General features: G+C 41.4%; 1 protein-coding gene across 1 annotated transcript in view; it reads right to left on the bottom strand.

The window, feature by feature from the left end:
• The window catches only part of ARHGAP42 (Rho GTPase activating protein 42), a 201,969-nt gene that overhangs the window by 98,720 nt on the left and 77,638 nt on the right, over positions 1–25,611 (bottom strand). Inside the window, exon 3 of the mRNA XM_072134180.1 lies at positions 22,901–22,962. Within this exon, the coding sequence (XP_071990281.1) occupies positions 22,901–22,962 (62 nt within the window). The remainder of the gene's footprint in view (positions 1–22,900; positions 22,963–25,611) is intronic.

Below are 25,611 nucleotides of genomic sequence, written 5' to 3'. Positions count from 1 at the left end.
GTAGTGTTTGTTTCTCACTGGATGGGGGTAGTGTTCCTCACTGGATGGGGGTAGTGTTTCTCACTGGATGGGGGTAGTGTTTCTCACTGGATGGGGGTAGTGTTCCTCACTGGATGGGGGCAGTGTTTCTCACTGGATGGGGGTAGTGTTCCTCACTGGATGGGGGTAGTGTTCCTCACTGGATGGGGGTAGTGTTCCTCACTGGATGGGGGTAGTGTTCCTCACTGGATGGGGGTAGTGTTCCTCACTGGATGGGGGTAGTGATCCTCACTGGATGGGGGTAGTGTTCCTCACTGGATGGGGGTAGTGTTCCTCAGTGGATGGGGGTAGTGTTCCTCAGTGGATGGGGGTAGTGTTCCTCACTGGATGGGGGTAGTGTTCTCCGCTGTATTTGCTCCTGCTTTGTGATATAATTGGTGATGTTGGTCTTTCTTTAGTGGTCTGTTTATTATCAGTATGGTGGTATTTATCTTGTTGTACTGGTAATGGTCATCATGTAGCAGTATTATATGTCCCTTATAGAGTGGTATGGTGTGACGTGTTGGCACTTTGCGATGATTACATGGACTTTGGTTTGGAGTTTGGGCACTTGGTCTCTAAAAGGTTCGCGATCACTGATCCATAACATAGAGCAATTTAAGTTGATGGACAGGTGGGAAACACTCCTGGCAATCCTCTGTTATACCTTACATTCGGAGATAGAAAAACACTGCTCTGTCTGAGTTGTGTGCTACCGGCTCCGACTGTTATGTAACGTAGTTGACCAGCAATAGTGTAAAGGGGGTTTAGATCCACATGGATTAACTATTACAGATTTATCCTTTGGATATGTCAGTAAAAGTACAGGGCTGGAAAAAAAAACACTTACTGTAGCTCTTTCTCTCCTCCCCAAGCAGGAAGTGGCAGCACCCATCATAATAATGTGTAATAGCTATTTGCCTATAAAACCTTCTTAGGGGAATCATATACAATGAAGATTTGATTTTTTTCTGAAATAATGTAATGTACATTGATCAACATTTGATGGATTTTTTTTGTAAGGCGTACAGCATGCCAGTAGAATAGTGTTTCACAAACTGCATTTTGGAAAAAACGTGATGATCATAATTCGAGAACAGCAATGACTGTAGCATGGAGAAAGATTAAAACTACAGTTTCTACAACTAATAATAATTAGCACCGCTGCACAGAGTTTGCCAAATCGGTCCCTGTCCCCAATGGGCTCACAATCCAATCAACCAACCAGTATGTTTTGGAGTGTAACTCTAATTTTGCTCTCACTGTATGTTAGAATTTTTTCATACGTATCATTATTATAGAGCTTTTGAAACCAATGTCAGTAGGGAGATCCTAAAGGGAGAGAAAGTTACTGCGGAATATTTTTCTCCATTTTTTTTTTATTTCACGCATAGTTTCGGCTTCAAAAAATTAAATTATCCTACAAAAATCTTGTATAAATCAGCCCCATTGATGACAAATTAAAGAGTTAACAAAAATGAGCACTTGTTTTTGGTTTAGTTATTACAGCAGTATAATGTGAACTGAACCCATGAGGCTGAGTCACAGAGCGCCGATTCCTATATAATGAGTAATTGCATTGTTGGCTATTGGACTGTATCGCGGCTGTCACGGTCACCTGCTTTAACAGTATGTTAACAATAAAAGTCAAGGTTGTATTTAACTTGAAATGAACCCATGTACTGGACCTAAACATGATGTTGATATCAAATGACTATGATCAAGTGATGTCAAAAAAGGATTTACATGCCTCGCGTCTCGGTGGTTTTATAAGACGTAAAAACAAAACTAATCTACAAAGCTCAAAAATTAGAAGATACAAAGCCAGCGTCTTATCGTTAAAAATGTCACTACAGAGCTGTACACTATGAAGACACGGACAGTGAGTCATAGCCAACATTTAAAGGGGTTGTTGAACCCCATAAAATGTTTCAACGACAGCTGGAAATATTTTGATACTTCCTTGGTCCACTTGATCCGTCATGTAACCGTGACCTCAGTGAATTGGCTTCAGTGGATGACGACTTGTTCACTTTTGAGTCCGGTAATCAAAGACCAGTGAAGAACTGGGGAAATTGTAGTTAATGTCCACTATTCCCTATTTAGGTCTCAAAACGGCCAAGGGAAGCAGGTAATCACAATGACCCCTCTAGCCAATTGGCCCAAAACAACTACATTCCTTGTCGCACTGGTGAAGTCCATAAATGAGTAGTAAGGGTTTGAATGGCCTACTATGGGAATCAACCAACTTTCCACCTGCTTCATGGACAACCTTGAGCAATTGAAGGGGTTCAACAACATTAATGCAGATAAACATGGCTACCTTTTCCTTAAAGGAACCCTGTCAGCAGAAATTGACTTCATAAACCACTACCAGTATGTTGCCAAGCAGCTGACACACCTTCCTGATTGTGTTTCTTTCATGACCCAGCATGGTTGCATCATCCAGAAAATCAACTTTGAAGTGAAAATTTAATTGGTTGTAGAAAGTCAAGAAGGCGGAGATTGTAACACTGATGTCAAGCTCTCTCTTTCTCAGAAAGCCCCAATCACTGTAATTGATTGTCCAAAGACATCACTAACCAGATCTCATGAAGTCCAATGCATGATGTCAATCACAGAGGCATTCAGAGCTCCCCACCTTGACTTCAGTGTTAAACTCTCCTCCTTCTTGACTTTATACAACCAATTTACTTCTCACTTCATAGTTTATTTTCTTGATGATGCCACCACACTGGTCCATGAAAGAACACAATCTAGGTGTTACATTGCTTGAAAATATACTAGTAGTGGTTTATTAGTGCTTCAAGGGGCACTTTTTCCATCTAGCCCACATGGCTGCTGAGATCTCAGTCCCAGTATCTGATGTAATCATCTCCACTGTCAGAGAGGAGGTGCTGGAGAAGAGAAGGGTACATGTGTTATTACAGACTTCTTTGACAATGGCACTCCCTGTCCTATGCTCCAGGACCTCCTTCCTCACAGTAGATAGGATTAAAATGGTCAGAAACTGGGACTGATATCCAAGTAACTGTGGGGGCTATAAAGAAAATTTCAAGTGCTCCTGAATCTGTGTAGCAGACCCTACAGTATGGTATGCTAATCTTCATATATACATATCTACATATGTTAGGTGCTGAAAGCATTATAACTTTTATTCAGATTTTTACTATAGGGCCTAAGTCGAGGTGGCTTTCCCGTGTTAACAGATAAAGGGATTGTGCCATTATAAACAATTTTGTTTGTGGGACAACCCCTTTTTAGAGCAGCTCTAAACATATGGGCATAGCATATGTTGGGTGGGACAGAGGACATCTCTCTGACTCTTTCACACCTGCCAGCGCCTCATCTATTATAAAGCGTAGTTATTTTTTTTAATCAATCTGTTTGGTGCGCTGATATCTCATCCACTTTGCGATGTTAGAAATCATGTATTCTTCCAGGCAGAGATCCATGTGCTGAACTTAAAAGGTTTCTTTCACCTCGTAAAAGCTTCAAGATGTTCCTACATTTCAAAGAACTATGTAATCAGACCTCGTGAGAAAAACACAGTAGATGATGTACTTCTATGTGGAGAAAAAGAGAACTAGAACCGTTATTCCCAAAAACTGTACCCAATTACGAAAAACTACGAGTCTACAAGCTCCATAATCCCCCATCATGCAAAAACATCTTTTTTTAGGGCACTTGTTAAGCTTTTCAGAAACTCATTTCCCGTTTTCGAATAATTGGGCATTTTAGAAAAATTTAGGTTTTAAACAATATGTAAATGAGCTGCCCGGTGCATCGAGGGCGGGGCTATAGTTGTGTTTTTCTTGCTATGCCTTATATCAATGGATATGTCAATCGTTGTGTAAAGGGGCAGTGCAGAATTAGAAAATAGGTGCAGTAACACACAGTCCCGCCTCTTGTGCACCGAGAAGCCAATTTGCATAAAGATAAAAATTTTATTTTCTCTAATAACAATGAATAGCTGGGGAAAAAAAAGGAAAGCTATGTCCAAATAGCTTATACAGTGCCCTAAACAGTGCAGATTTTACTGGTGGGTGATTTGGGAACTGATGGACTCCTGGTATTTTCCCATTATATTTGGTAGTGCTGTATAGAGATCATACCCTATTAATGACATATCCTGCTAATGAGACACTAATACAAATGCAAAAAATACTTTCAAAATTCTTGGAAACCTTAACTTTGTCACATGACATTATACAAATATCGGAGTGATTAGCTTCCTGATGTGATTTATGGGTTTTTTTCCTCTTTCCTGCTTCTGCAAACTCATGAAAACTACTCATTAATCTTAAAATAATGTGGAATTAAAACGCTAAATTCAACCATACTTCAGGTCTACGAAGGTTGAATTTAGCGTTTTAATTCCGCATTAATTTAAGATTAATGCTTACAGTGAGTGGTAACATTCTTATTTATATCTAGAGGCAGATACTCCCTGCATGCCCTACATGTTTCCCTCATATCCCCATAAAATCGAGGTTATAAACTGGTATCTATATAGTGAGTTGGGGGCATGACCCAATGTCATGTGACCAGGGTGACATCATCACAGGTCCTTTAGCCTCTTAACATTGGCAAACTGTACACCATTTACATATCTGACCACATAAAAAAATCACAGCATGCCTGAATGGACTTCTAATTCTCTTCATGTAGGCTACTGTGATTTCATGTGATATGATATGCTTAAAGTATAAAATAAATCAATTAAATATCACTTAGTACAACGGACATAATCTATAACACTTACAGGCTATGTTCTTGAGACACTTGGCTTTGAATCCGTCTCCTCCATTTATAACATACATAATCAAAGATAAATATACTACACATGAGAAAGCGGCCAGACATCCAAACAATGCCATATATAAAGATCTAGGCCACAGCAGTGTTTATAGGACCCTCCAATAGGAATCTTTCTTACAATTTCTTCTCACAGACAATCTAGACTGAAGCACCAGTACCCCTACACTGTATATACAAAAATTGGAGGAGGGGGTACAATCCATCACACAACAAACATTATTAAAAGCGTATGGGGCTTCCTGTAACACATAACTAAAAATAATTTCATTCTGACAAATGGAAGTTTTCCAACTATAACTCGCCACACTGTCAGGTTCACTTTACTTCATCTCCACTGTATGGGACAGACTGGACCACAAAAGAAATACTAGTACGAAATACAATATCAGTACAGATTGTCTTTGTTTTGGTAACTGCCCCCCTAAAATAGGAAGGTGACCTGATGTTTTGTAAAATTTTTCTCTGTTTTCTACACTGTAAATCAACATGTGTGTGTGGGGAGGGGGGGAGGCTTAAAGAGGTATTCTCATCTGGGTATTCACATTAAATTTAATTCATCTGGATGGGAGTTGTGGGTGTGCTTTGTTTGTTTTTGAAAAACCTTAATAAAAAAAAGATCTGATTTAAAAAAAATTTAAATTCATCTGCCATATACAAATATTTTTTCAATTGGATGTTATTAAAAAAATATACCTGTGTGAAAATAAATTCCCATAAATGTAGCCAAGTTGTCGCTTAGAAATGAATAAATGAATCATCCCTGGATACGACCACCCACACACTCTTACAGAAGTGGCCACACATGCTCTATTGAGGTGCCTGACCACCTAGATTCAGTGTTCATCATTACAGGGCGGTTGTGGGACATGCAGTAACTTCCGTCCCTTCTATATGCAAAAACAATTTGTTTCTTTGTACAATCACTCCAGTGGCGGTGGTCGTATCCAAGGACAGCAACCTCCTTTCTAAGGAACCATATGACTGCATTTATGGGAAAATATTTTTGACTAGGTCTCTTTTTTTTAATAACATCCAATTTAGGAAATGTATTTATATGGTAGAGAAATTGAATGTGAATTCCCAGATGTGTGATTGACACCTATGATCTCAGGATGATCTGAGAGTTCGGAGAGATCTTGTTTGATTTGTAAAGTGCTACGGAATTTATGGCACTATATAAATAAAGATATTATATTGGATCAATTGGATTTTGGCGCATCGGTGCGGCTTTCATGCAACAGAAATTGGGGAGGGGTGTGGCCGTCAGACAACCCTACGGATTCGGAAAAACTACGGAATTTAAAAAAGAATTGTGTCGCAAGATCAAGCACTCACATACACCGGGAAGAAGATGGTGAACTCCGGCGGACCTCGACGCAGCAGCGACACCTGCTGGATATTGGGCGCACGGACCTAAGTGAATCCCAGCAGACCCGAATCAGCGGCGGAGAACGCGATGCTGGATCGCGACTGGACCGGGTAAGTAAGTATGCCCCATTGTGCGTGATATTAGTAGCAGCAGGACTGTTAAAAATAAATTTATATACCAAGATAGTTAGTGGACTTGGAAGACTGCTGTCTTCATTGATCTCTGTATTCAAACACCTCCCCAGCTCCTCCCCTCTACTGTAATATCTAACCAGAAGCATGCTACTGCTTGTACTCATACAGAAGTGATTAAAGTACAGAAACCCTGGAATGTTAACACATTTTTCACAGTCCTGCTGCTAACAACACACACAAAAGGTATGATCTCCAATACCTAAGACTATTTGCAGCTTTGTTTGTTCAAATATGGTGATACCTTTCCTTTAACCAATTGGTATAAGACAAGTAAGAGATACACCTTTAGGCTACTTCTCCGGTGGATTCCTCAACACAGGAGTAAAATCAACTTGTATAAAGTGTAAGAAAACTCATCTATGGGAAATAAGCCAAGCCATTGCAATAATAATAATAAAAAATAATAATAAAATACATTTTAAAAATCCCATTACTCCTAAAGATGGACTTTGCCTTTAACTACATAAACTAAATACAGTAGCTACAAAATCCTTCATTCTGTTCTTAATAGATGAACATTTTATGTACTGACTGTGGGTAATACTATACCGTAATCAACACATACTAAACGCTGCTATACTCCAGGGTTGGACTTGCTGATGGTTTCTCAGCTACTTGAAGTTATTTTGTAGTAATTTGATTTGGGTTTTGTTTGCTTTCCATTTTTACATGAGGATCACAAATTGTAATTCTTCCCTCAACATCCTTTCTTTTTTTCCTCTCCCTATGTAAACTTTCCCATGGTTTCCCCTTTATACATCGAGCTCACGATGACTGCCACAAAAATTACCAACAATAAGTTCCATATGTAGCCTCTCGGAGCATGCGGCTTCCTGTCCAATGGACGTCTGGATGAAATGTTCACAAGGCGGGGTCTAGGGTTCTGTAGATGTCAGCCAGTCCTGACACTGCCACATTGTAACCACAAACATGTTCTTCTCGTATAGTCTAACAACAAAGCTTACTCACTTATAGGAGGAAATTAGTAGTTATTGGGTATAGCATTTAAAGGGAACCTGTCAGCACACTAGCTGCTCCCCCTCCCCCCAAGGCCACCAACAGTACCTTTTTATGTATTATGACGTCAATGGGAGGCCTATTTCTATGTGTCAGCTCTCAAACAAATTCTGCTTTTATTTTATTGTAGCGCAAAGTCAAAGAAGTAGGACTGCTTGTCCAGGCAGTCAGGCAGTCCCGCCTCCTGACCACCGTTTTCATTGTGTGTGTACCAACCCTGCCTCCTAACAACCCCCTCATTCTCCTTCAATGCCAAGATCTTGCGCATGTGCAGTGTGCCTATTACGTGGGAGCCAGCACTGAGCTGTAAATCTGTGTGTAAGCAGTCTGTCTGTGAAGCCGACACAGTCCACTCAGTGGGCCAATGATCTTGGAGCCGGCACTTCACATATGTGTCGGCTTCACAAGTGGATACACAACGCGGTGCCAACTTTAAGATCACATGCACACCGCACATACGCAAGATCTCGGCAAGCACAATGCCTGGAGTGGGCAGAGCAAGTGGTGGTCAGGAGGTGGGGCTGCCTGACTCCCTGAACAAGCAGCCTTATCTTCTTGACTGAGTCTTACAATAGAATAAAGCAGATTTTTTAAATTTTTTTAAAGGGATTTCCACGGTATAGGTGCTAAATGTCTTATGGTGGAGGGGTCTGATTGATAGAAATTCTCGGTTCACTTCAGTGGTGCTGCCACAGGAGCTGATGCAGGAGGTCGGCATCACAGGGCAGCTAAGAGGGACTTGCAAGACCCCCACAATCAGAAATGTATCCCCGATACCTTGGAGTAGTAAAGGCTACAATGGTAAATTTAAGAGTTGTTTTTTTATCATCTAGGGAACATCAATATGTTATCTGTAAGGCTATATACTACCCTCACAGGTCAGCAGAAAAAAGTGGGTTAAGGGGTTTTTCAAATATTCTCCAAATATTCTCTCAAATATTCTCCAGGGACCAGTGTTTCAGCAGGTCTCACTTTGCTGACACATACGGCTGAACTAAATGACAACGTGGCCTACTGAGAGACCACTCAGAGGACTCCATGAATGTTGACATTTCCAGGTTCCAGGTTTCCTATGGCACCTGCGCGTTGAAGTTATTGAAACCGGCGTAGTACACGATGGCTTTACTAGGCAAGGGCCGTAGATCCCGGCTTCACTTGCCACATTGCGATCTTTAGATGCGAGTCCAATGTGACTCATCGGACCTACATCTAGGTAAGTGTAAAAGTTTGTTTTTTCATTTTCCTCCAAGTACAGCTCTCCTACAGTTTGATTTGGAACTCCTAACCAAAGGTCCATAAGGACCTATAGTTGGTTTAGGGTTCCTTATTGATCCTGACAGGTCCGATTTAAAGAGGTTTTTCAGGAATGTGGATAACCTTAGGGGGCCTGGGAAAGAAAACCCATACTCTGCTGTGACTCCCTGTTCCTGCATGGGTCAGGTACTTCCAGTTTTTGGGTCTACATCACATGAGTCACAGGACCTGCTTCAGTCAGACCAGTGGACATCGCAGAAAGTAGACTAAGGTGGACACTCACTAGCTTGAACTTCTGTCCGGAAACTGGATGTACAAGAATGGGGTACATATGAGTTCTCAATCCTCCTCTCACCCCCATCCTCCTCCCCTGCCAGTCACTTACATTCACATATTTCTGGAAAACCCCTTTAAATAATAGATCCATCGCTTCCATGATTTTTTTGGCAATGCTTCAATGATGAAAATGGAAATTACTAGCGCAGATGTGAACATCATTTTATTGGCACATTATGGTCCTATTCCAGAGCTTAGTATAATGGGCCCCGGACCCTTTTGATGCTACATTGATGGTAACAGATGATCTAAAGATTTTATGTTTTTCAGATCTGAACACTCTGCAGATTTACAGGATTCGCCACCTGCAAAAATTAAACGTGTAATGAGCTTCATGGAGAAGACGCTGTGATTTGTTAGGCTTGGCAGCCTGTGTGTTCTGGGAGAAGTCATTCAGAGACATATGTTTTCATTTGCATCCCTCTGCCAGCCCGGGTAAGATATAATACAGGACGTTGCCTAATTCAATATACCGTAATACAGTCACTTCGCTGTGTGAGAACTTCAGATTCTGCAGCACAATACAGCGGAGCAGCGCACAATCCACGGAGAACAATGCCAAGCTTATATACAAAGCCGGAATTACTTCACTACTGAAGCCTTACACAGAAATCTACTCTATATTCATCATCTAATGTTAAAGGAAATCCATCATGATAAACCAGGGACACTTACTCATAGATCCAGGTGCCGTGACTGTGGTAATCTACTTATATTTGTTATCCATGGCCTCCTTCCTTCTAATATCAACTTTTAGAATTATGCTAATGAGGGGGTGTGCCTAGGGAGCAGGGGGACGGGGAGAACGTGTAATGGCGTGTGAAGCAACAGTACATATGGGTTCTGGTAACACTCCCCCTTCAGGCTTATTAGCATAATATTAGAAGTTGAATGTCCCATAAAGTGCTGGGACATAGGATGGGTGGGCGTAAAGTTGTCTGAGTCGAGGGGAACGACTCCGACTGACTGCAGCTCAGGAGACCAGTAGCGCCGGAGAAGATGAATACACGTTTATTTTTTTTTTTTTACAACCCCACCCCAGCAACCCATCCCTAATCACTAATAAAGTCAGACAACCCCTTCAATAAATTCAAATATTTGTGTCCATTCATAGAATTTTATATAACTGGACAACAAACTTATGTTTTAACTTTATTTGCTTATCTGCAGCCAATGTTAACACTGTGTTTCAAAATGATACTGTCTACATGTTTCCATAGAAACAGACTACAAACAAATCCTTTGTAGTCTGATCCTGCAGTCATACCATCTTACAGTGCAGAATTCTCAATCCAGCTCTGGATAACAAAAGACAACACAACGTAGCTTCAAATTCTGCTTTGTACAAATCAAAATACAATTCGAGCCCCATGCATACAATAATCAACCACAGGCCTCATTCAGATGCACTTTTACAACGACGCTCATTAGTCTTGCTCTGCTCATTAGGGGTTTAGGCAGTGCTCTACTTACAGGCAGCATATTCTCCCCATCATCCTTCTTATGAAGTCTTATTTTGGTGTCAGTAATTGGATCAACCTTGCAAATCACCTTCTAAATTCATTTATCATGGCGCAGCCCAAAATTATGAGCATGAGGCCAAATCCGGTAAAATGGTACAAAAACAAATCTTTGCGGTTTGCATTTCTGTCTGACTTTTTTGTTTGCTATAGAGAGTTGGTACATCTTGAGGTAGGATTGGGTGATTGAGGGACTATAAGAAACCAGGGTTGCACAATTCATCAAATTTCCGTTGACTTTGTATTTCTGGCACAGTCAATACTAGGATTCAGTCAATATTTGGGTCAATGCCAAGATTTCCAGAGTTTCCATTCTGACCTTCAAAGACGAGTGTTCACTGCTCCATCAGTCAGACCGGGAACGCAGGACATGGCGTGTGAGCGTGTGCAAGGAGAGGAGACACAAGGAGGAGGGGGGGGGGTCTCGGGATCTTGAGGGCCACTGCTTTTTTTATTGCCCCCCCAATCATTTTATCCCAAACTGCCCGTGTCGTGGACCTCGTGGACTTTGATGGCGCTTGAAATTCAAACAAAACTTCTCAGCCCTGGTTCCGAATCTTGGTGGACTCGGATCAGGACTAACAATTTAACCCACTCATCCCCGGTTCCAGACCTCTCTGGCTTGCCGTGCTTCTGTATTGCTAGTGATCACAGTAGCAGATCCAGGATCGGAGGCTGAACAGATTAAACTGATCCTGCAGTGAAGAGACTGTGGCAGTGTCTCGGGTGACACAATCGGCAGTCAGAATACTAGTTCTAGATCAGTCTGTCACTGTGGCAGTGTCTTGGTTGACACAACCCTCACTCTGAAATACTAGTTCTATATCCGTCTTTCACACATCACAGTGATCGACCATAATACCTGTGTATTACTGTGCTGTGTGACAGACTGATATAGAAGCAATGATATGTCACATCCCCTGACACACTCGCTAAAGATCCTTAACAGACAAACTGCAGGACCCCTTTACTTTCTCCTGCCCCATATACCTGTAGTTGAAAAAATATTACTACAAAAACATTAATTGACTAATATTTCCCCAAATAGAAGCAATTTGATTTCTAATTTACATTTATGTGTCTTTAAAAAATGTTTAAAAATTTCAAAAGTGGCAGGTCCTGCTTCATAGTAAAATAACTGTGCCCCTGATCCTGCTGCAAGTGGTGCTGCCTGAGGCAAGGCGCTCATCTGGCCTCATGGCGGGTGCAGCACTGCGCGATACTACTCCAGATATTGTATTGAACTCAAAATCCTGGTATTGGTGAAACCCTTTAGGAAACCTATAGATTATTATCCTCTGATCCCCTACCACTACAATCACTTGCTCCAGGTACCAGAGGCGTTTCACTTCCTGTACCCATAACAATACAACAGGAAGTGGCTAGGGATTCACTCTCAGCCAATCAATGATCATCAGTCAGACCACTGATTGGCTAAGCAGTCATTACTTTCCTTCTGTGCAGGAAGTACAGAGCAATGAGGACTTGAATATCTTCAGAAAGGAAAATTAGTGCAATTATTTAGTTTTGTTAACCATTTGCTGTCCCTTGCCTCTCATCACTGCCAACCACTGTTGCTATACAAAGGTTTGGAGGTGGCATCATGCCCACAGTGGCCACCCACTACAGATTTATACAGGCCATGGACAGAGGATCTAGTGGGAACGCACTATTGACACAATCGACACTGAGCCGGCAGTGACAGGCAGCTCCACAATGGACCAGGGACAGAGTAATTATTATTGATTTATTATTGTTTTGTACATTGAACTAAGATGGAAGAGCAGACTCAGCCACGAGTGGTTCCTAATTTCATACAACCCCTTTAAACATACACATGTGCACCCTACTGGCCTCTGAGTTATTCCCCACACCCGCCAGTCTGTGCAATGCTATTTTTCGGCATTACAAAGCGACTCTATCTGAGCTGAGGTAATTGCTGAGCGTGGAGAGATGATGTCGGGTCTCGGCTGAAGGACTGCTTGTTTATCTAGGCGCAGATGTTCTGACTCTAGACGCACAAAGATATAATCGACTGATCAATAGCGGCAGCTTCTCAACTTATCTCTGATAAGTCCCATTACAAGGTTTCCAGTTTCCGTCTGGGAAGAGGTCGTAGTAACGCTTGTGCGGAGTTAGGACACGATCAGTGTAATCTCTGACGCTTCTCCAGGAATATTTCTACCGTGCCTTACAAATTACCCTCTTATAATGTCCTATAAAGCTTCCAATGTGAATAAGCTGCAATACCAGTCATGCCCATGCAAAGGAATAGCAGGATTTCGAAGAAGTTTTACCATAAGGAAAAAACGATTAATTGCATGGGGTCTGACCACTCACGATCAATACCCAATCTGTCAAGTCTGTTGCATGTAGACATAACCTCCCAACTCCTTCACTTTTTTGGACTGAAAAATATTGTCAAGAACATCGTTCTTGACACGTATGTACCTCCAACACTTTATACGAGGACTTGGGTTCTTCTGTTGTGATCATTGCTTGTCCCAGATATTGGACACATTTTGATCATACATTTAGAAATTAGCTAAAAGTTTAGGTTTTGGGATAATAAACCATCCATACATCCTTATGGCCCATAGTTTAAAGGGGTTTTCCTATTTTTAACAGTTTTGACATGTTCATAAGATATGTTATAAATACATGCAGGCAGTCCCCGGGTTACATACAAGACAGGGTCTGTAGGTTTGTTCTTAAGTTGAATTTGTATGTAAGTCGGAACTGTATATTTTATCATTGTAATCCCAGCCAGAACTTTTTTGGTCTCTGTGACAATTGGATTTTAAAAATGTTGGATTATCATAAGAATCAGGATTAACACTAAAGCTTCATTACAGACACCAGTGATAACTGTTATAGCTGATTATTGTAGCCTGGGACTAAAGTACAATAAATTACCAATATCCAGGGTCAGTTTGCAACTAGGGGTCGTAAGTTCTTAAGTAGGGGACCGCCTGTATTCCTTTAATACAAACGTGAGAATACCCCCTTTAAAACCTAAATTGGCCCCATATGAGCTTGGTGCAGACTCTTGCTATGCCTTGAGCTTTACCACCGTGCTTTACCGCCCATAACTGCGACATATGTAGTTGTCAACTTTAAGAAGTCTAGTGCAACGATACCTTCTATTCCAGTTACATGATTTATTTTGCCCTATTTGACTAATTCTGCCACATTTATTCTTCTGAAATCTGTCTTGGTCTCCCAAGATGGACTGCAGCTTGCTCAAGCATTAAGTTATGAGAAATTTCCTTTGAAAATGGATAAAAAAAAAAACACCAGGAGCCATTCATCCTTCACATTACTGCAGCTATGACTGGAATTCCCAAATGAAATGTCAATATCCAATTAAAAGTTATTTACATACCGAGAAATCCATTAAATACAAAAGTGGAGATTAAAGTGACCTAGAGGAGAAATAATGACATCAGAAAGGTTTCGAGGAAGTGAAAGCCGACTATTAAGAGTAGTTACTTCTTGAACTGGGGCCAAAAACAATATAAGAAAGGAGAAGACTTCCCGTCAGTCTAGGACAGTCCAGAAGTTATTAATAAAGCTGCAAACTGAGAAGTGATGGTTAAATGTTACTGTATATATCATGTTATTATATTTTAATATACATTAAAATACTATATTATAGCTTCAGTCTTTAGGAAACACTGACCACTCACCCAAGACAGAGATTGGCAACACTACCCCCAGCCCCAGCTCATCTTCACCCTCAACACTAGGTTTGGACTGGTCCATCAGGGTGCCAAGGGATGCTTGGGTGGTCTCAGGCTGTAGGACCCCTTTATAATAAGAACTGTACGCCAAGCAGAGCCAAATCTACTACTACTATATTACCAATATGCTTATCTTTTAGGGGCTGTGCCTGTCAACAACATTGTTGACGGATACCAATGGTAACCTGCAGAATTTTTGATACAGCTCTAAAGTATTATAAGTTCTGATCAGTACTAAGTAATGCATTCACAAAGTTACTCAGCTTTTTATGTGACCTATATGTATCTAGTTGTATACAGAGCTGACATATATGGATGGGAATCAATCACTAAGATGCCATATTGATATCTGTATGGATGATCACCAGTCACTATGTAGGGTATATAACAAAAAGTTGCTTCTTGGGCCAGAAGTCACGGCTACTATTCTACTTCAAAGACTTTGTAAATTTAAAAAAATCTTTCAAATAAATATGCTTACCCATAATTCCCTGTAAAAATGTTTCCCCGCTGATGTCAATATCAGTCGTTACCAAAATTACTAGCTAAATACAGAATAACCCCTGGGCGTCTTCTTTCCCCTCACTTATTATTTTTTATTGGATCCCCTTTCCTATATCAGACAATAAAAATAGAGAATCCCACAGTTCAGGAAACTCTTAACACTCCCGGCAGTTCTGCCCTCGATGTATCTTCTAAGTTTAATAACTGGAAGAGAGAAATTACAAAGTTGTCAATAACACGGACAGGACAAGCGATGGCGGACGCTCAATCGCTTCCCTAATAATCTCATAATAGACACAGCATGCTCTCCAGCTGTTAACCTGGAAGACGCATCAGATGCTACGCTGGTGGGCACCCTGGGCATCGGCTAACAGGTAATGGGAAAATTCCTAGTTAATATTAGTGGCATTGAAAACAGTCATAAAAGAGTTGTCCAGCAGTAAAGAATAGGAGTAATTGTTCTCAGCACGAGGTCCGGCAAACTTTACAATGCTGGAAGGACATATAAGATGAATACAGAGGATAGCGCAGTCCTGATTTATGACAGGTCTTCTTCTCCGGTCACAACCAACGCTGTGTTTTGCATAAAGACGATGCGCCACATTTACAAAACGCCACTATGCCAGTAGACACATAATAAATACATGTGAAGCAGTTTGTACATGTATTTAAATGTTTCCCGCAGCATTGTGTCGCAGCCTTTACTATGCACTCAAGGAGACACAATAGCGTGCACATAAAGGGGCAATCAGATGCATATTTGTACTGGCAGCCACAATAGCGTGCACATAAAGGGGCAATCAGATACATATTTGCACTGGCGGCCACAGTAGCGTGCACATAAAGGGGCAATCAGATGCATATTTGCACTGGCGGCCACAATAGCGTGCACATAAAGGGGCAATCAGATGCATATTTGCACTGGCGGCCACAATAGCGTGCACATAAAGGGGCAATCAGATACATATTTGCACTGGCGGCCACAGTAGCGTGCACATAAAGGGGCAATCAGATACATATTTGCACTGGCGGCCACAATAGCGTGCACATAAAGGGGCAATCAGATACATATTTGCACTGGCGGCCACAGTAGCGTGCACATAAAGGGGCAATCAGATGCATATTTGCACTGGCGGCCACAGTAGCGTGCACATAAAGGGGCAATCAGATGCATATTTGCACTGGCGGCCACATTTATGTCAGAAGTAATTGTGGCACGCGCCCCGTTAAACTGGGTGCACCAGAAAAAAAAACATTGTACTCAGTCCATGCTTCGGTCTTCATGAATCTGGTGATAGTGAGGCAACTGCATGTAGTGCCTTACTGCCTCACTATTAAAAATTGGGGGTAGGGATGTTACGACAGTACAAGGCATTGGTTTAGCCTCACCTGGAATATGCCATCCAGTTCTGGGCACCAGTCCATAAAAATGATACCCTGGAGATGGAGAGGGTAAAACGAAGAGCCACAAAAATGATAAGGGGCATGGAGGGTCTTAGTTATGAGGAAAGATTAAAATAACTAGATTTATTTAGTTTGGAAAAGAGACGACTACGAGGGGACATGATTAATTTCTATAAATATATGATTGGTCCATACAAAAAATACGGTGCAAAGTTGTTTCAGGTTAAATCAAATCAAAAGACAAGGGGGCACTGTCTCTGGAGAAAACAAGGTTTAAAGAGGACCTGTCACCTGTAAAAATGGCACTAGGAGCTGCTTACTAAAGTAAGCTGTGTTACTAAAGTAAGCAGCTCCTAGTGCTACAACAGATGTAGCAGTGTCACACTGCTAGCGTTATTGGACACCACCAATAACGCTAGCAAACACTGCCGCGCTGTACAATAGAAAACCCTGGACCCTGCTGTAAGCGGTCGGGCATATTCATGAGGGGGCGGTCCGAGGGTCGGCTTCAACCCCAGACCGCCCTTCCTACTCCGTAGGCTAGCAGTGACTGCCAGGCTTCATGCCACAGTCACCACCCTTAATCCCGCCCCTTATCAGTAAGCAGCTCCTAGTGCCGTTTTTACAGGTGACAGGTCCACTTTAATCACCAGAGGCGACAGGGCTAATTTATTATGAGAACTGTCAATCTGTGGAATAGCCTGCCTCAGGCGCTGGTCACAGTAGAGACAGCAGAGAGCTTCTAGAAGGGTCTAGATGCCTTTTTACACCTAAATGACATTAACTAATTTGTTATAAAGAATTGTTTCCCCTAAAACTCTTCCTCATCCAATCCCTTTACTTCCTAGGTTGAACTTGATGGACATGTGTCAATTTTCAATTGTATAAACTATGAAAATATGTAAATGTGGGCCAGTATACTTTTATGTACTTCAACCTTTGGCTTTTAGGAAGTTAGCATATAGACCCATTCGTAGGTCCTTCTGCATTCTCCAAGGTCCCGTTCCTGTTTTAAGAAGTTCCGACTTCTTTAGGTTTCACAGAATTTAAACATGTTAAAAGTTCCATGAAGTACAATTCATACTTGCATTGACCAGAGGTTTGATCCAAAGGCCCAGGAGAAGACAACCCCTTTTGGGCTGATTATTGAGCAATCAATTACCACGAAGATCTTTTCATGAGATACTGGGATACTGGGATAATGGGATACTTTCCAAGAAAAAAAAACCTACAAAACTTATAACCTATTTATGTGGATTTGTCTTGTTTCTATTCCGATTACAACCAAGAGAACCATGTGTACAAGTTTTATAAAGATGGAGGACGTTTCAGGTTCTTCCATTGTTACAGTCCAAGGACGTTCAGGTTTGCAGTACGGTATCTGGATGATAAGATGATGTCATAGAGACAGTATTTAGAGAATTTGCACATTCCTGTGATATTTACAGATCCAAAGAATTATCTCGGGGAGCTCAATGCTCAATCGAAAGAGTCAAGAGCTAAATTCCTTGCATACGTCTCTGCTGCCGAAACCGTCTGATCTCCTCCGATGTCTACGGTGATGAACATCTCTGCTTGGCTGAGGCATGGTGCACATCTCATCGTGCAAAACAACTTATCAGTTCTCAAGCGGAGTAAAGACATAACATTGAAGGTTTATCATAGGCTGAGGTCAGGTAGCACTTCAGCCAAACAACGATTAAAAGCAATGATAAAAAATACTGAAAGGGAAGTCAATTCATCACAACAACTTGTGCCAAAAATGAAGCTGTGAAGAAGTGGGAATACACTAGTTTTGCAAGGGCTTTGAACAAGGGTTGTTTATTAGGGAAACGAGGCAATCCCATTGTTAGTTTTGAATATCATACAACTAGGGCTCCGTATATAGGTCAACAAGAGGCAGAAAATACATCTTTTAATGCAAATACTGTGCATCTTTAAACTTTGTAGTACACGTAAACAGCCATCAATTTACTCGCATGGGAATTGATGAGAAAGATTTTGAAGGTTTTTAAATGGCAACTTTGACAGATTCTACATCTCAAACACAATGTCCCAGAATTCCACTAAAAAAAGAAGAGATATATTGTGCATCAATTAAGCCGTAATCCGGTTGACCTAGACTAGTCAAGGTAGGGAGATGAAAGGAAATCTACCCTTTGATTTGATGCATTATGAAGCAAACATACCTTGAGAATGCTGTAGCTACACTGATGCAGAAACATATCTTGTTCAACCCCTTAACGACCTGGCCCTTTTTTGGTTTTTCATTTCCATTTTTCGCTCCCCCCCAGAAAAAAAGCTATAATTATTTATTTTTACACATAAAGAACTCTGTGAAAACTTGCATAACAAATTGCACTTCATAGTGATGGTATTGAACATTCCATGCCATGTACTGGGAAGCGGGAAAAAAAATTCCAAATACAGTGAAATTTGTGAAAAAACGCATTTGTGTTGTTTTCTTGTGGGCTCGGATTTTACAGCTTTCACAGTGCCCCCCAAATGACATATGTACTTTATTCTTTGGGTCGGTGCGATCACGGGGATACCAAATTTGTATAGGATTTATAATGTTTTTTTACATTTAAAAAAAATTAAAACCTCCTGTAAAATCTTTTTTTTAATTTTGCCATTTTCTGTCGCTAATAACTTTTTCATACTTTGGTGTACAGAGCTGTGGGTGGTGCCATTTTTTGAGACTTTTGATGTTTTCATTGCTTTTATTTTAAAGAATGTATGACCTTTGTATCACTTGGCAAAAAAGTGCCATTTTTAACTTTGGGCACTATTTTCCGTTACGGGGTTAAACGCAGTGAAAAACGTTATTATAGTTTGATAGATCGGGCATTTTCGGACGCGGTGATAACTAATGTGTTTATGATTTTTACTGATTTTAAATGTATATTATTTATACAGTATGGCAGTATATGGGGATTTCCTATATCACACATTGTAGTGAATAGGCTAAAATGAGACAGCCTCGGGTCTGTCGAAAACCTGAGGCTGTCATGGTAACCAATCGGTGCTCCCCGATGACATCACCGGGAGCGATGATCTTTTGAAGCCGCCGGTGGACGGGATAACACCAGCGATCGGTGCTAACACCAATCACGGGTATTGCCGGTGTTTGCTGCAATACGCAGTAAAGACATACTGGCTATGGAGAGGGCTCAGCCCATGAGCCCTCTCCAAGTACCCGCAGCCGTATTAGTAATAGTATGGCGCTTCGTTAAGGGGTTAAGCCCCGAGTGGTTTTGCTGAGAAAACTATTATAAAAATATGGTAATGAGGCTTTGTTGCTCCTGTGGCTGCCCCGGCTCTCTCAGTCCAGGGATTAAACAAGATAAGTTTCTGCCACAGTGTCACTACAGCATTCTCAAGGTATGCTTGGTTTATAATGCATAAAAAATGGTAGGTTTCCTTGGACCTCCACAAGGTACATATCTTGATACAATTCCTAGAATGACCTCCAAATGGTGGTGGTCGTGCAAATGAAGTAGTGGAATAGTCGGAAACCAAAGTGTCATTATTAAAAGACTAATCAGGATGTGACTGACAAAGCAAAGTAAGGAGGACAAAGGTCAGAACCACGAAAGTAATCCTGAGGCGTGATATTCAGAAAAAGACTGGGTTCAGGGATGGAAATCTGGAAACAAGATCAGGATCACAATGCACAGGAATGGAAGCCAGGCAAAGGTTCCCCATCAAGGTATGGAAAGCTTGGCACACGCAACCCAATGCTGCAGGTTGAGTAGAGAAGGGCCTGGAAGATACAATAAAAGGCATCCTACTTGGGCGATGGCGCTGTGCGGTACTTTTCGCCGGTGCCAAGCAAGGCATGTGTCCAGATAGATAGAAGAAGGATAGCTTTATCATTCTGCCAACAAATATATCAAATGTTCTGCCCCGAGCACCCTTATCAGCCTCCAGTCCCATGTGGTTTAAATCTACTGACATGCAGTACATAACACAATAACACTGAAATCTTATTCCAACAGATTAAAGAGGTGGGCCACTTATCAATAAGTCACTTCTATTAGACATGTCTCTGCATGTATCTGTACCCGTGCCTTTCCCTCCATTGAAAGCAGCATCATGTCCCTATTCTCAGTATGCTGCCCTCTGCATGCACAGCTGCCCCTTCTGTCTCTGCTCCAGGACATCCAAGTGATGTCACCCTCTCTGCCTCTCTTCTCACAGTCCATCCACACTGACAGAGACAGTGAGTGGAAGGGGGAGGGAGGGAGCAGGATGAGTCATACCCTGCTGTTGGCGCTCCCCCTTATTCAACAGAGCTCAAAGATGTAAAGAAAGAAGCACAGAGGGTCTCGCACATCACATGGTACAAAAGTAAGTTACACAACTGCTGAATCACTTGATGCACATTCAGTGATTCAGTGACAAGACCGTAAATGAACATGGGAGCGGTCAACCCGTATAACGCTAATTAAATATCTGATAAAATATAATAGTCTATATTGTATTAGAGACCTGCACTCAAGCATTCAAAAAAAATGCCAAACGTCAAACTATTTCACCCACCATGATATACAATTACAATGCCGGAACCAACAAAATCTTAATCTACCAGAAGACCATGTAGGTTTTATGACTGAAGACAACTGGTGCATGATTGTCCAAGACCTGCATTCGAGCAACAAAGCTCCCATTCAAAACTTTTTTGGTTAATGTTGCTTATCAGTTAAACAACAGCTGGACTAGAGTGGAGAATTTCATAAGGGAAGATAAACAGAGGGGCTGAACTACCGAAACACGAGCAACCAATGGCATCCATTTAAGAAAAATATTTTATATAAAAAGAGTAAACTCACCATAAATGTTTTTGCCTTATATTTGGAGATTTTTAAGCTCTATTCTTTTCAAAATAAATCAAATCAGAAATGACCAAGCTAGAGTAAATTGCAAAATGATCTCGTCTTCTCGTGTAGGGACACCCTGGAGCCAACAGACTGGGCAGGCAGCCAATGCATTGTGGTCAGTCTATCGGACCTAGTAGTCTGAATTTCAGTAAATGCTCTGTGACAGAAGTTAATATGTAAAAAAAGACAGAGTCAACCACAAGATGTTTATTGTCGTTACAATAATAATAATAAAAAAAAAAAATCAACCAAATTGGGTCAGAGATAGATATGTACGCCTGAGGCTGGAGTGAGAAAAACATTGGCTCTTTGAATCTTTCACCAACTAGTATGAAGGTGAAAGGGATTATCCGGGTGTTAAAAAATACTGAGGGCTGGGCTGTGGTGGGCTAGTTAAACAAAATAAACATGTACTTACCTCCTCTGGTGCTGTAGATGTCCCGCGCCACGGTCAGTCTCTTCTGGCACTGGTTTGTATACAGGGGTGCACAGGGAGCTTCCCGTCGGCCGAAAGCTCCCATCCGACACCATCTGAGAGATAGGGACGGATGGGAGGAGCCGGCCACATCGTGGACCGGAAATTCCCAGTGCACGGCTTCTGTGCCCTTGTAAAAAAACAGGGGCACGGATCGAAGGGACCGCGGCGCGATACATCGGCAGTGCCGGAGGAGGTAAGTAGATGTTTATTATGTTTAACTAGCTCAGCCCGGTCCTCAGTGATTTTTAACAGCCGGATAACCCCTTAAAGGTCAAAAAAGAGTGCAACAAACCTACATAAAGAATTAGGTTACCTACTGGTGCACCATTTAGGACTGCGGACCACTGCCTATAATCTGGTCACTTTTGACGGCAAAAGTAGATTTCAAGATGAGGGAAACATCAACTGATCCCTAGTGTCGATGGGTTCTTTTGGGACCCACTTCAAACTGCGGCTCAAGAGATTAAGCATGGATGGATGCCACAACACATATGTGAAGAGAGTTTTGGAGTCTAAAAATATAACGCCAGTACTTGCAGTGAAGGTGGAATATTAAGAGAGTGCGATCGGCAATACAAAATGACAATCCTCTGTGGAGTCTCAGGAAAGCCTACTTTACATCAAATGGTTGACCCTTACTTTCGTAAAAGGTTAACTACATAGAAAATTACAAAATCTAGAAGCATGAAACTGTTAACGAAAAGTGTATGGTAGATGGATCTCATAGAACCAATCCTGGTAAAGATAATTTCAGGTGAATATCTAAAATTAGTTCCATTTTATGTCCGAGCATAGGCATAATATTACCTAGTTATAGCTGAAACTGTGCAGGTGAACTGCAATTTGTAAGTATGGATAGGAAATGTGGTAATTCTTTGTTATGGGTAGAGATGAGAGGACAGAAATTCAGTTCAGGTTCAGGTTTTGGCTTTGGGGGCGCATTCCTCCCTACCGGGACATATTGTCAGATTAGCTGTAAATTGTGCAACCAGCTTTCCTTGGGTAAAGCAAATGATGTAGGATCGAGAGTTGCTGAGGCCATCAGGACCATTGTCCATCCCTTCCTGAGTGAATACACCACACAGAACGACCCTGTTCCACCAGCAGTCGCAGCTGATGATCAAGTTCGTGAAAAGCCAGACTTACCAAAAGTAGTTTGATTGAGCAATTTTCACTGAAAACCACTATAAAAACCCTGTGACCCAACTCATACAAAATTTGTCTCCACCGTGAGTCACTCGGCACAAGTTACTGTCTACAATTGCTGCCGTCTGGTTGTTCAACATTTTTCTATAATTTCTACTGGTTAATATTCCGAGAAGATCGCAATTTATTGCAAAGCAAAAAAAAAATTCTTACCAGTCTCCTCCTTTCTTCCTCCACGGTAATGAGTAGGCGAGCAAACTCTTTTAAGGATTGAGCTGAAAGAAAGGAAACGGAGTTAAGTGCATGTATTGATCCTCTGATAAAAGAACTTAACAGGAACACGACAGCTAAAAAGAGCCTCGGAAAGGAAAACCCATACGAGAGACTATTGAAGGGGGTGCTAGAACTCAAAAATTACGATGAAGGGAGCTTAAAAAAAGACATAACAGGAAACTTGCAATTTCCTAAATTGTGGAGCTGTGGAAATGAACTGACAGTCCACTTTATCTAAAACAAATTAGGATACGATTTTAAGAAGCAAATTTTGGTTTGTTCTTTCATGTAGCAGTAAAGAAGGGGAATAAAATTTCCCAAAAAAAAGTCTAAGGCTGTACCAACCCATCACGTTAATCATATCCAAAAAAATAACATTGGAATCATTTTAAGAAGACCTTTCACCATCTCCAATAACCCCAACTCTTTGCATTCTTTAACAGGTGTTGCTCCACTGCCTCTGGGGCCGCTGGAATTTTTCACTAGCCTCCTATGTCGTAAAAACAATTAGTTCTGTTTGTTTTGGTACCTGAGCCTGTGCTAGTTAGGCTTCCAACTATCGGGTGGATGCAACCAGTCTCTCTTCTTCAGACCATAACTGGCAGTAAAGAGCCTTAGTTTAAATAATTAACCGTCGGCTGCAACTGCTGATGGGCCAGGGTTGATCTTAGCGGTATAACCAATCCCTTGATCCTAGATCTTTACTGCCAGTTGGGTGGTCTGAGGAAGAGATTCTGGTTCCACCGATCTGGGTGTCATTAATTAAATGTCAAATCTAATGGGTCTGATTGCAAGCTGCATTTTTCCATCCTATATGCACACTCAGCGAAGGCCACTACATTGTGCTGAATCCGCCCCCGGCCTTCACCGAGTGTAGACTAAAGGACACCCCCAGTGATGTCACTGTCCATATAAGGGCAATGACGTCACTGGGAAAACCCCTAAACATCAGTAGCAGCAAATCATTGGTTACTGATGATATTCAGTCCTTCTCCTGCTTTCAAGGGGGAGATGAGGAACATACCCAACTGTAGGAGCATACAGTGGGATATGTCATAGCCCTCCATTTTATGAACACGTCTGGAATGTATTTATCATTACAATGGACAGCTACGATGAACCCAACCTAATCTGTATGTATTTAGGGAAAGGATCCATAACTTGTGGCTTTCCAACTTTGAAAGCTACAACTTGTAATGACTGTGAAACTATGATTTGGGGTCTGAATTAATTTTAGGTTATTTTGTCTGCATTAAGGCAACCAAAAAGTTTAAAGGGACATCAGAGTTCAGGAAAGCTCACCAAGAACATATCTGTACACAAATGCCGAGAAGGCAAACAGACTTGTGATCAACATCACAGCTGAGTTTGCCACCTGAGGTCTGAATTCATTTTGGACGAAGATATAGACTTATTTTGTGCTTTGGTCTGTGGTTTGTAATAGTTTAAGCAACAATAAAAAAGAATTTAAAAACGTTTTGAAATATTTCAAAGAAGAGATCTCTTTTTTTTTTCTGAGTCTGCGAAAGTAACGTGTAGGATGAGGACTCAACAAACAACACCTTATATCTCTGCTTCAGATTTTCTGGAGACAGAGGGGCACATTTACTTACCCGCTCCTGTCGCGATCCAGCTGCACGTTGTCCGATGAGGATTCAGGTCTTCTGGCGATTCACTAAGGTCGTGCGCCCGATGTCCACCAGGTGCCGCTGGTCCGCCGAGGCTGCCAGAGTTTACCATCCTATTCCTGGTGCATGTAAGTGTGTGTCAAGCGACACTTTTTTTTTAAATAGCACGATTTTTCCGAATCCGTCGGGTTTTCCCATGTCCACTCCCCTGTTTTTCGTTGCATGCAAGCCAGCACCGATGCAACACAATCCGATCACGTGCGCAAAAAACCCGGGGCAATTCGGTGCAAAACGGTAGGATTCGGAAAACCCGGTGGAAAAATGTTTTTCAGACCCTTAGTAAATGTGGTCCAATATCTGGCACAAGAGCTATTTAGTGGAGTAAAAGTAGAGTTGGTGCCGTAGTCTCCAATACATAACTGCCCTATGCCACAGGGAGCGCTACTATGGTCAATATAATGAAAGGAAAAATCATTTTAGAAGAATCCACTGGTAGAATGTAAGCAATATCCAAGGCTCGGGGATTGAGCGATGTTATTAGAAAGAGTAGAAAGACATTATAAATCAATTTGAGCATTTTATAAATTTTACATATTGTAGTCTGCAGAACACATCAATATGTAAAGTGACTGCCGCAGCAATCCTGCCGCTCTCTGGAGAGATTAGATACACAATATTTCCCTTCTCTCGGAATCTCAAATTCTGGATGGTAAGATGTCTCAAGGGATGATACCAAACACATTAGCACATTTAGAAATATGGAAATCTGCTTAAGAAGGGCACTTGTGTATGTGTGGGCTGTAGCAGGGCCGTCGAATGTGGGTAAACATCTCGACAATTTAAGATTTCCTGTCAATAGTTGGTAGGAGGAAACCAGAAGATGCTCTTAAACTATAGGGACATTCTTATTCTACTACTATTATGTTACTAGAGGCCATTTAGTTACTCAAAGTTCCAACCCAAAATGCACCCTCTATTCTACCTCTTGTGAAGGTATCAACAAAATTCCACCCCATGTACAGC

The sequence above is a fragment of the Engystomops pustulosus genome, chromosome 2 (genome assembly GCF_040894005.1).
Source record: "Engystomops pustulosus chromosome 2, aEngPut4.maternal, whole genome shotgun sequence".
NCBI classification, from domain to species: domain Eukaryota; kingdom Metazoa; phylum Chordata; class Amphibia; order Anura; family Leptodactylidae; genus Engystomops; species Engystomops pustulosus.
Note: the sequence above shows the minus strand (reverse complement) of the source record. Positions and strands in the feature narration are given on the sequence as shown.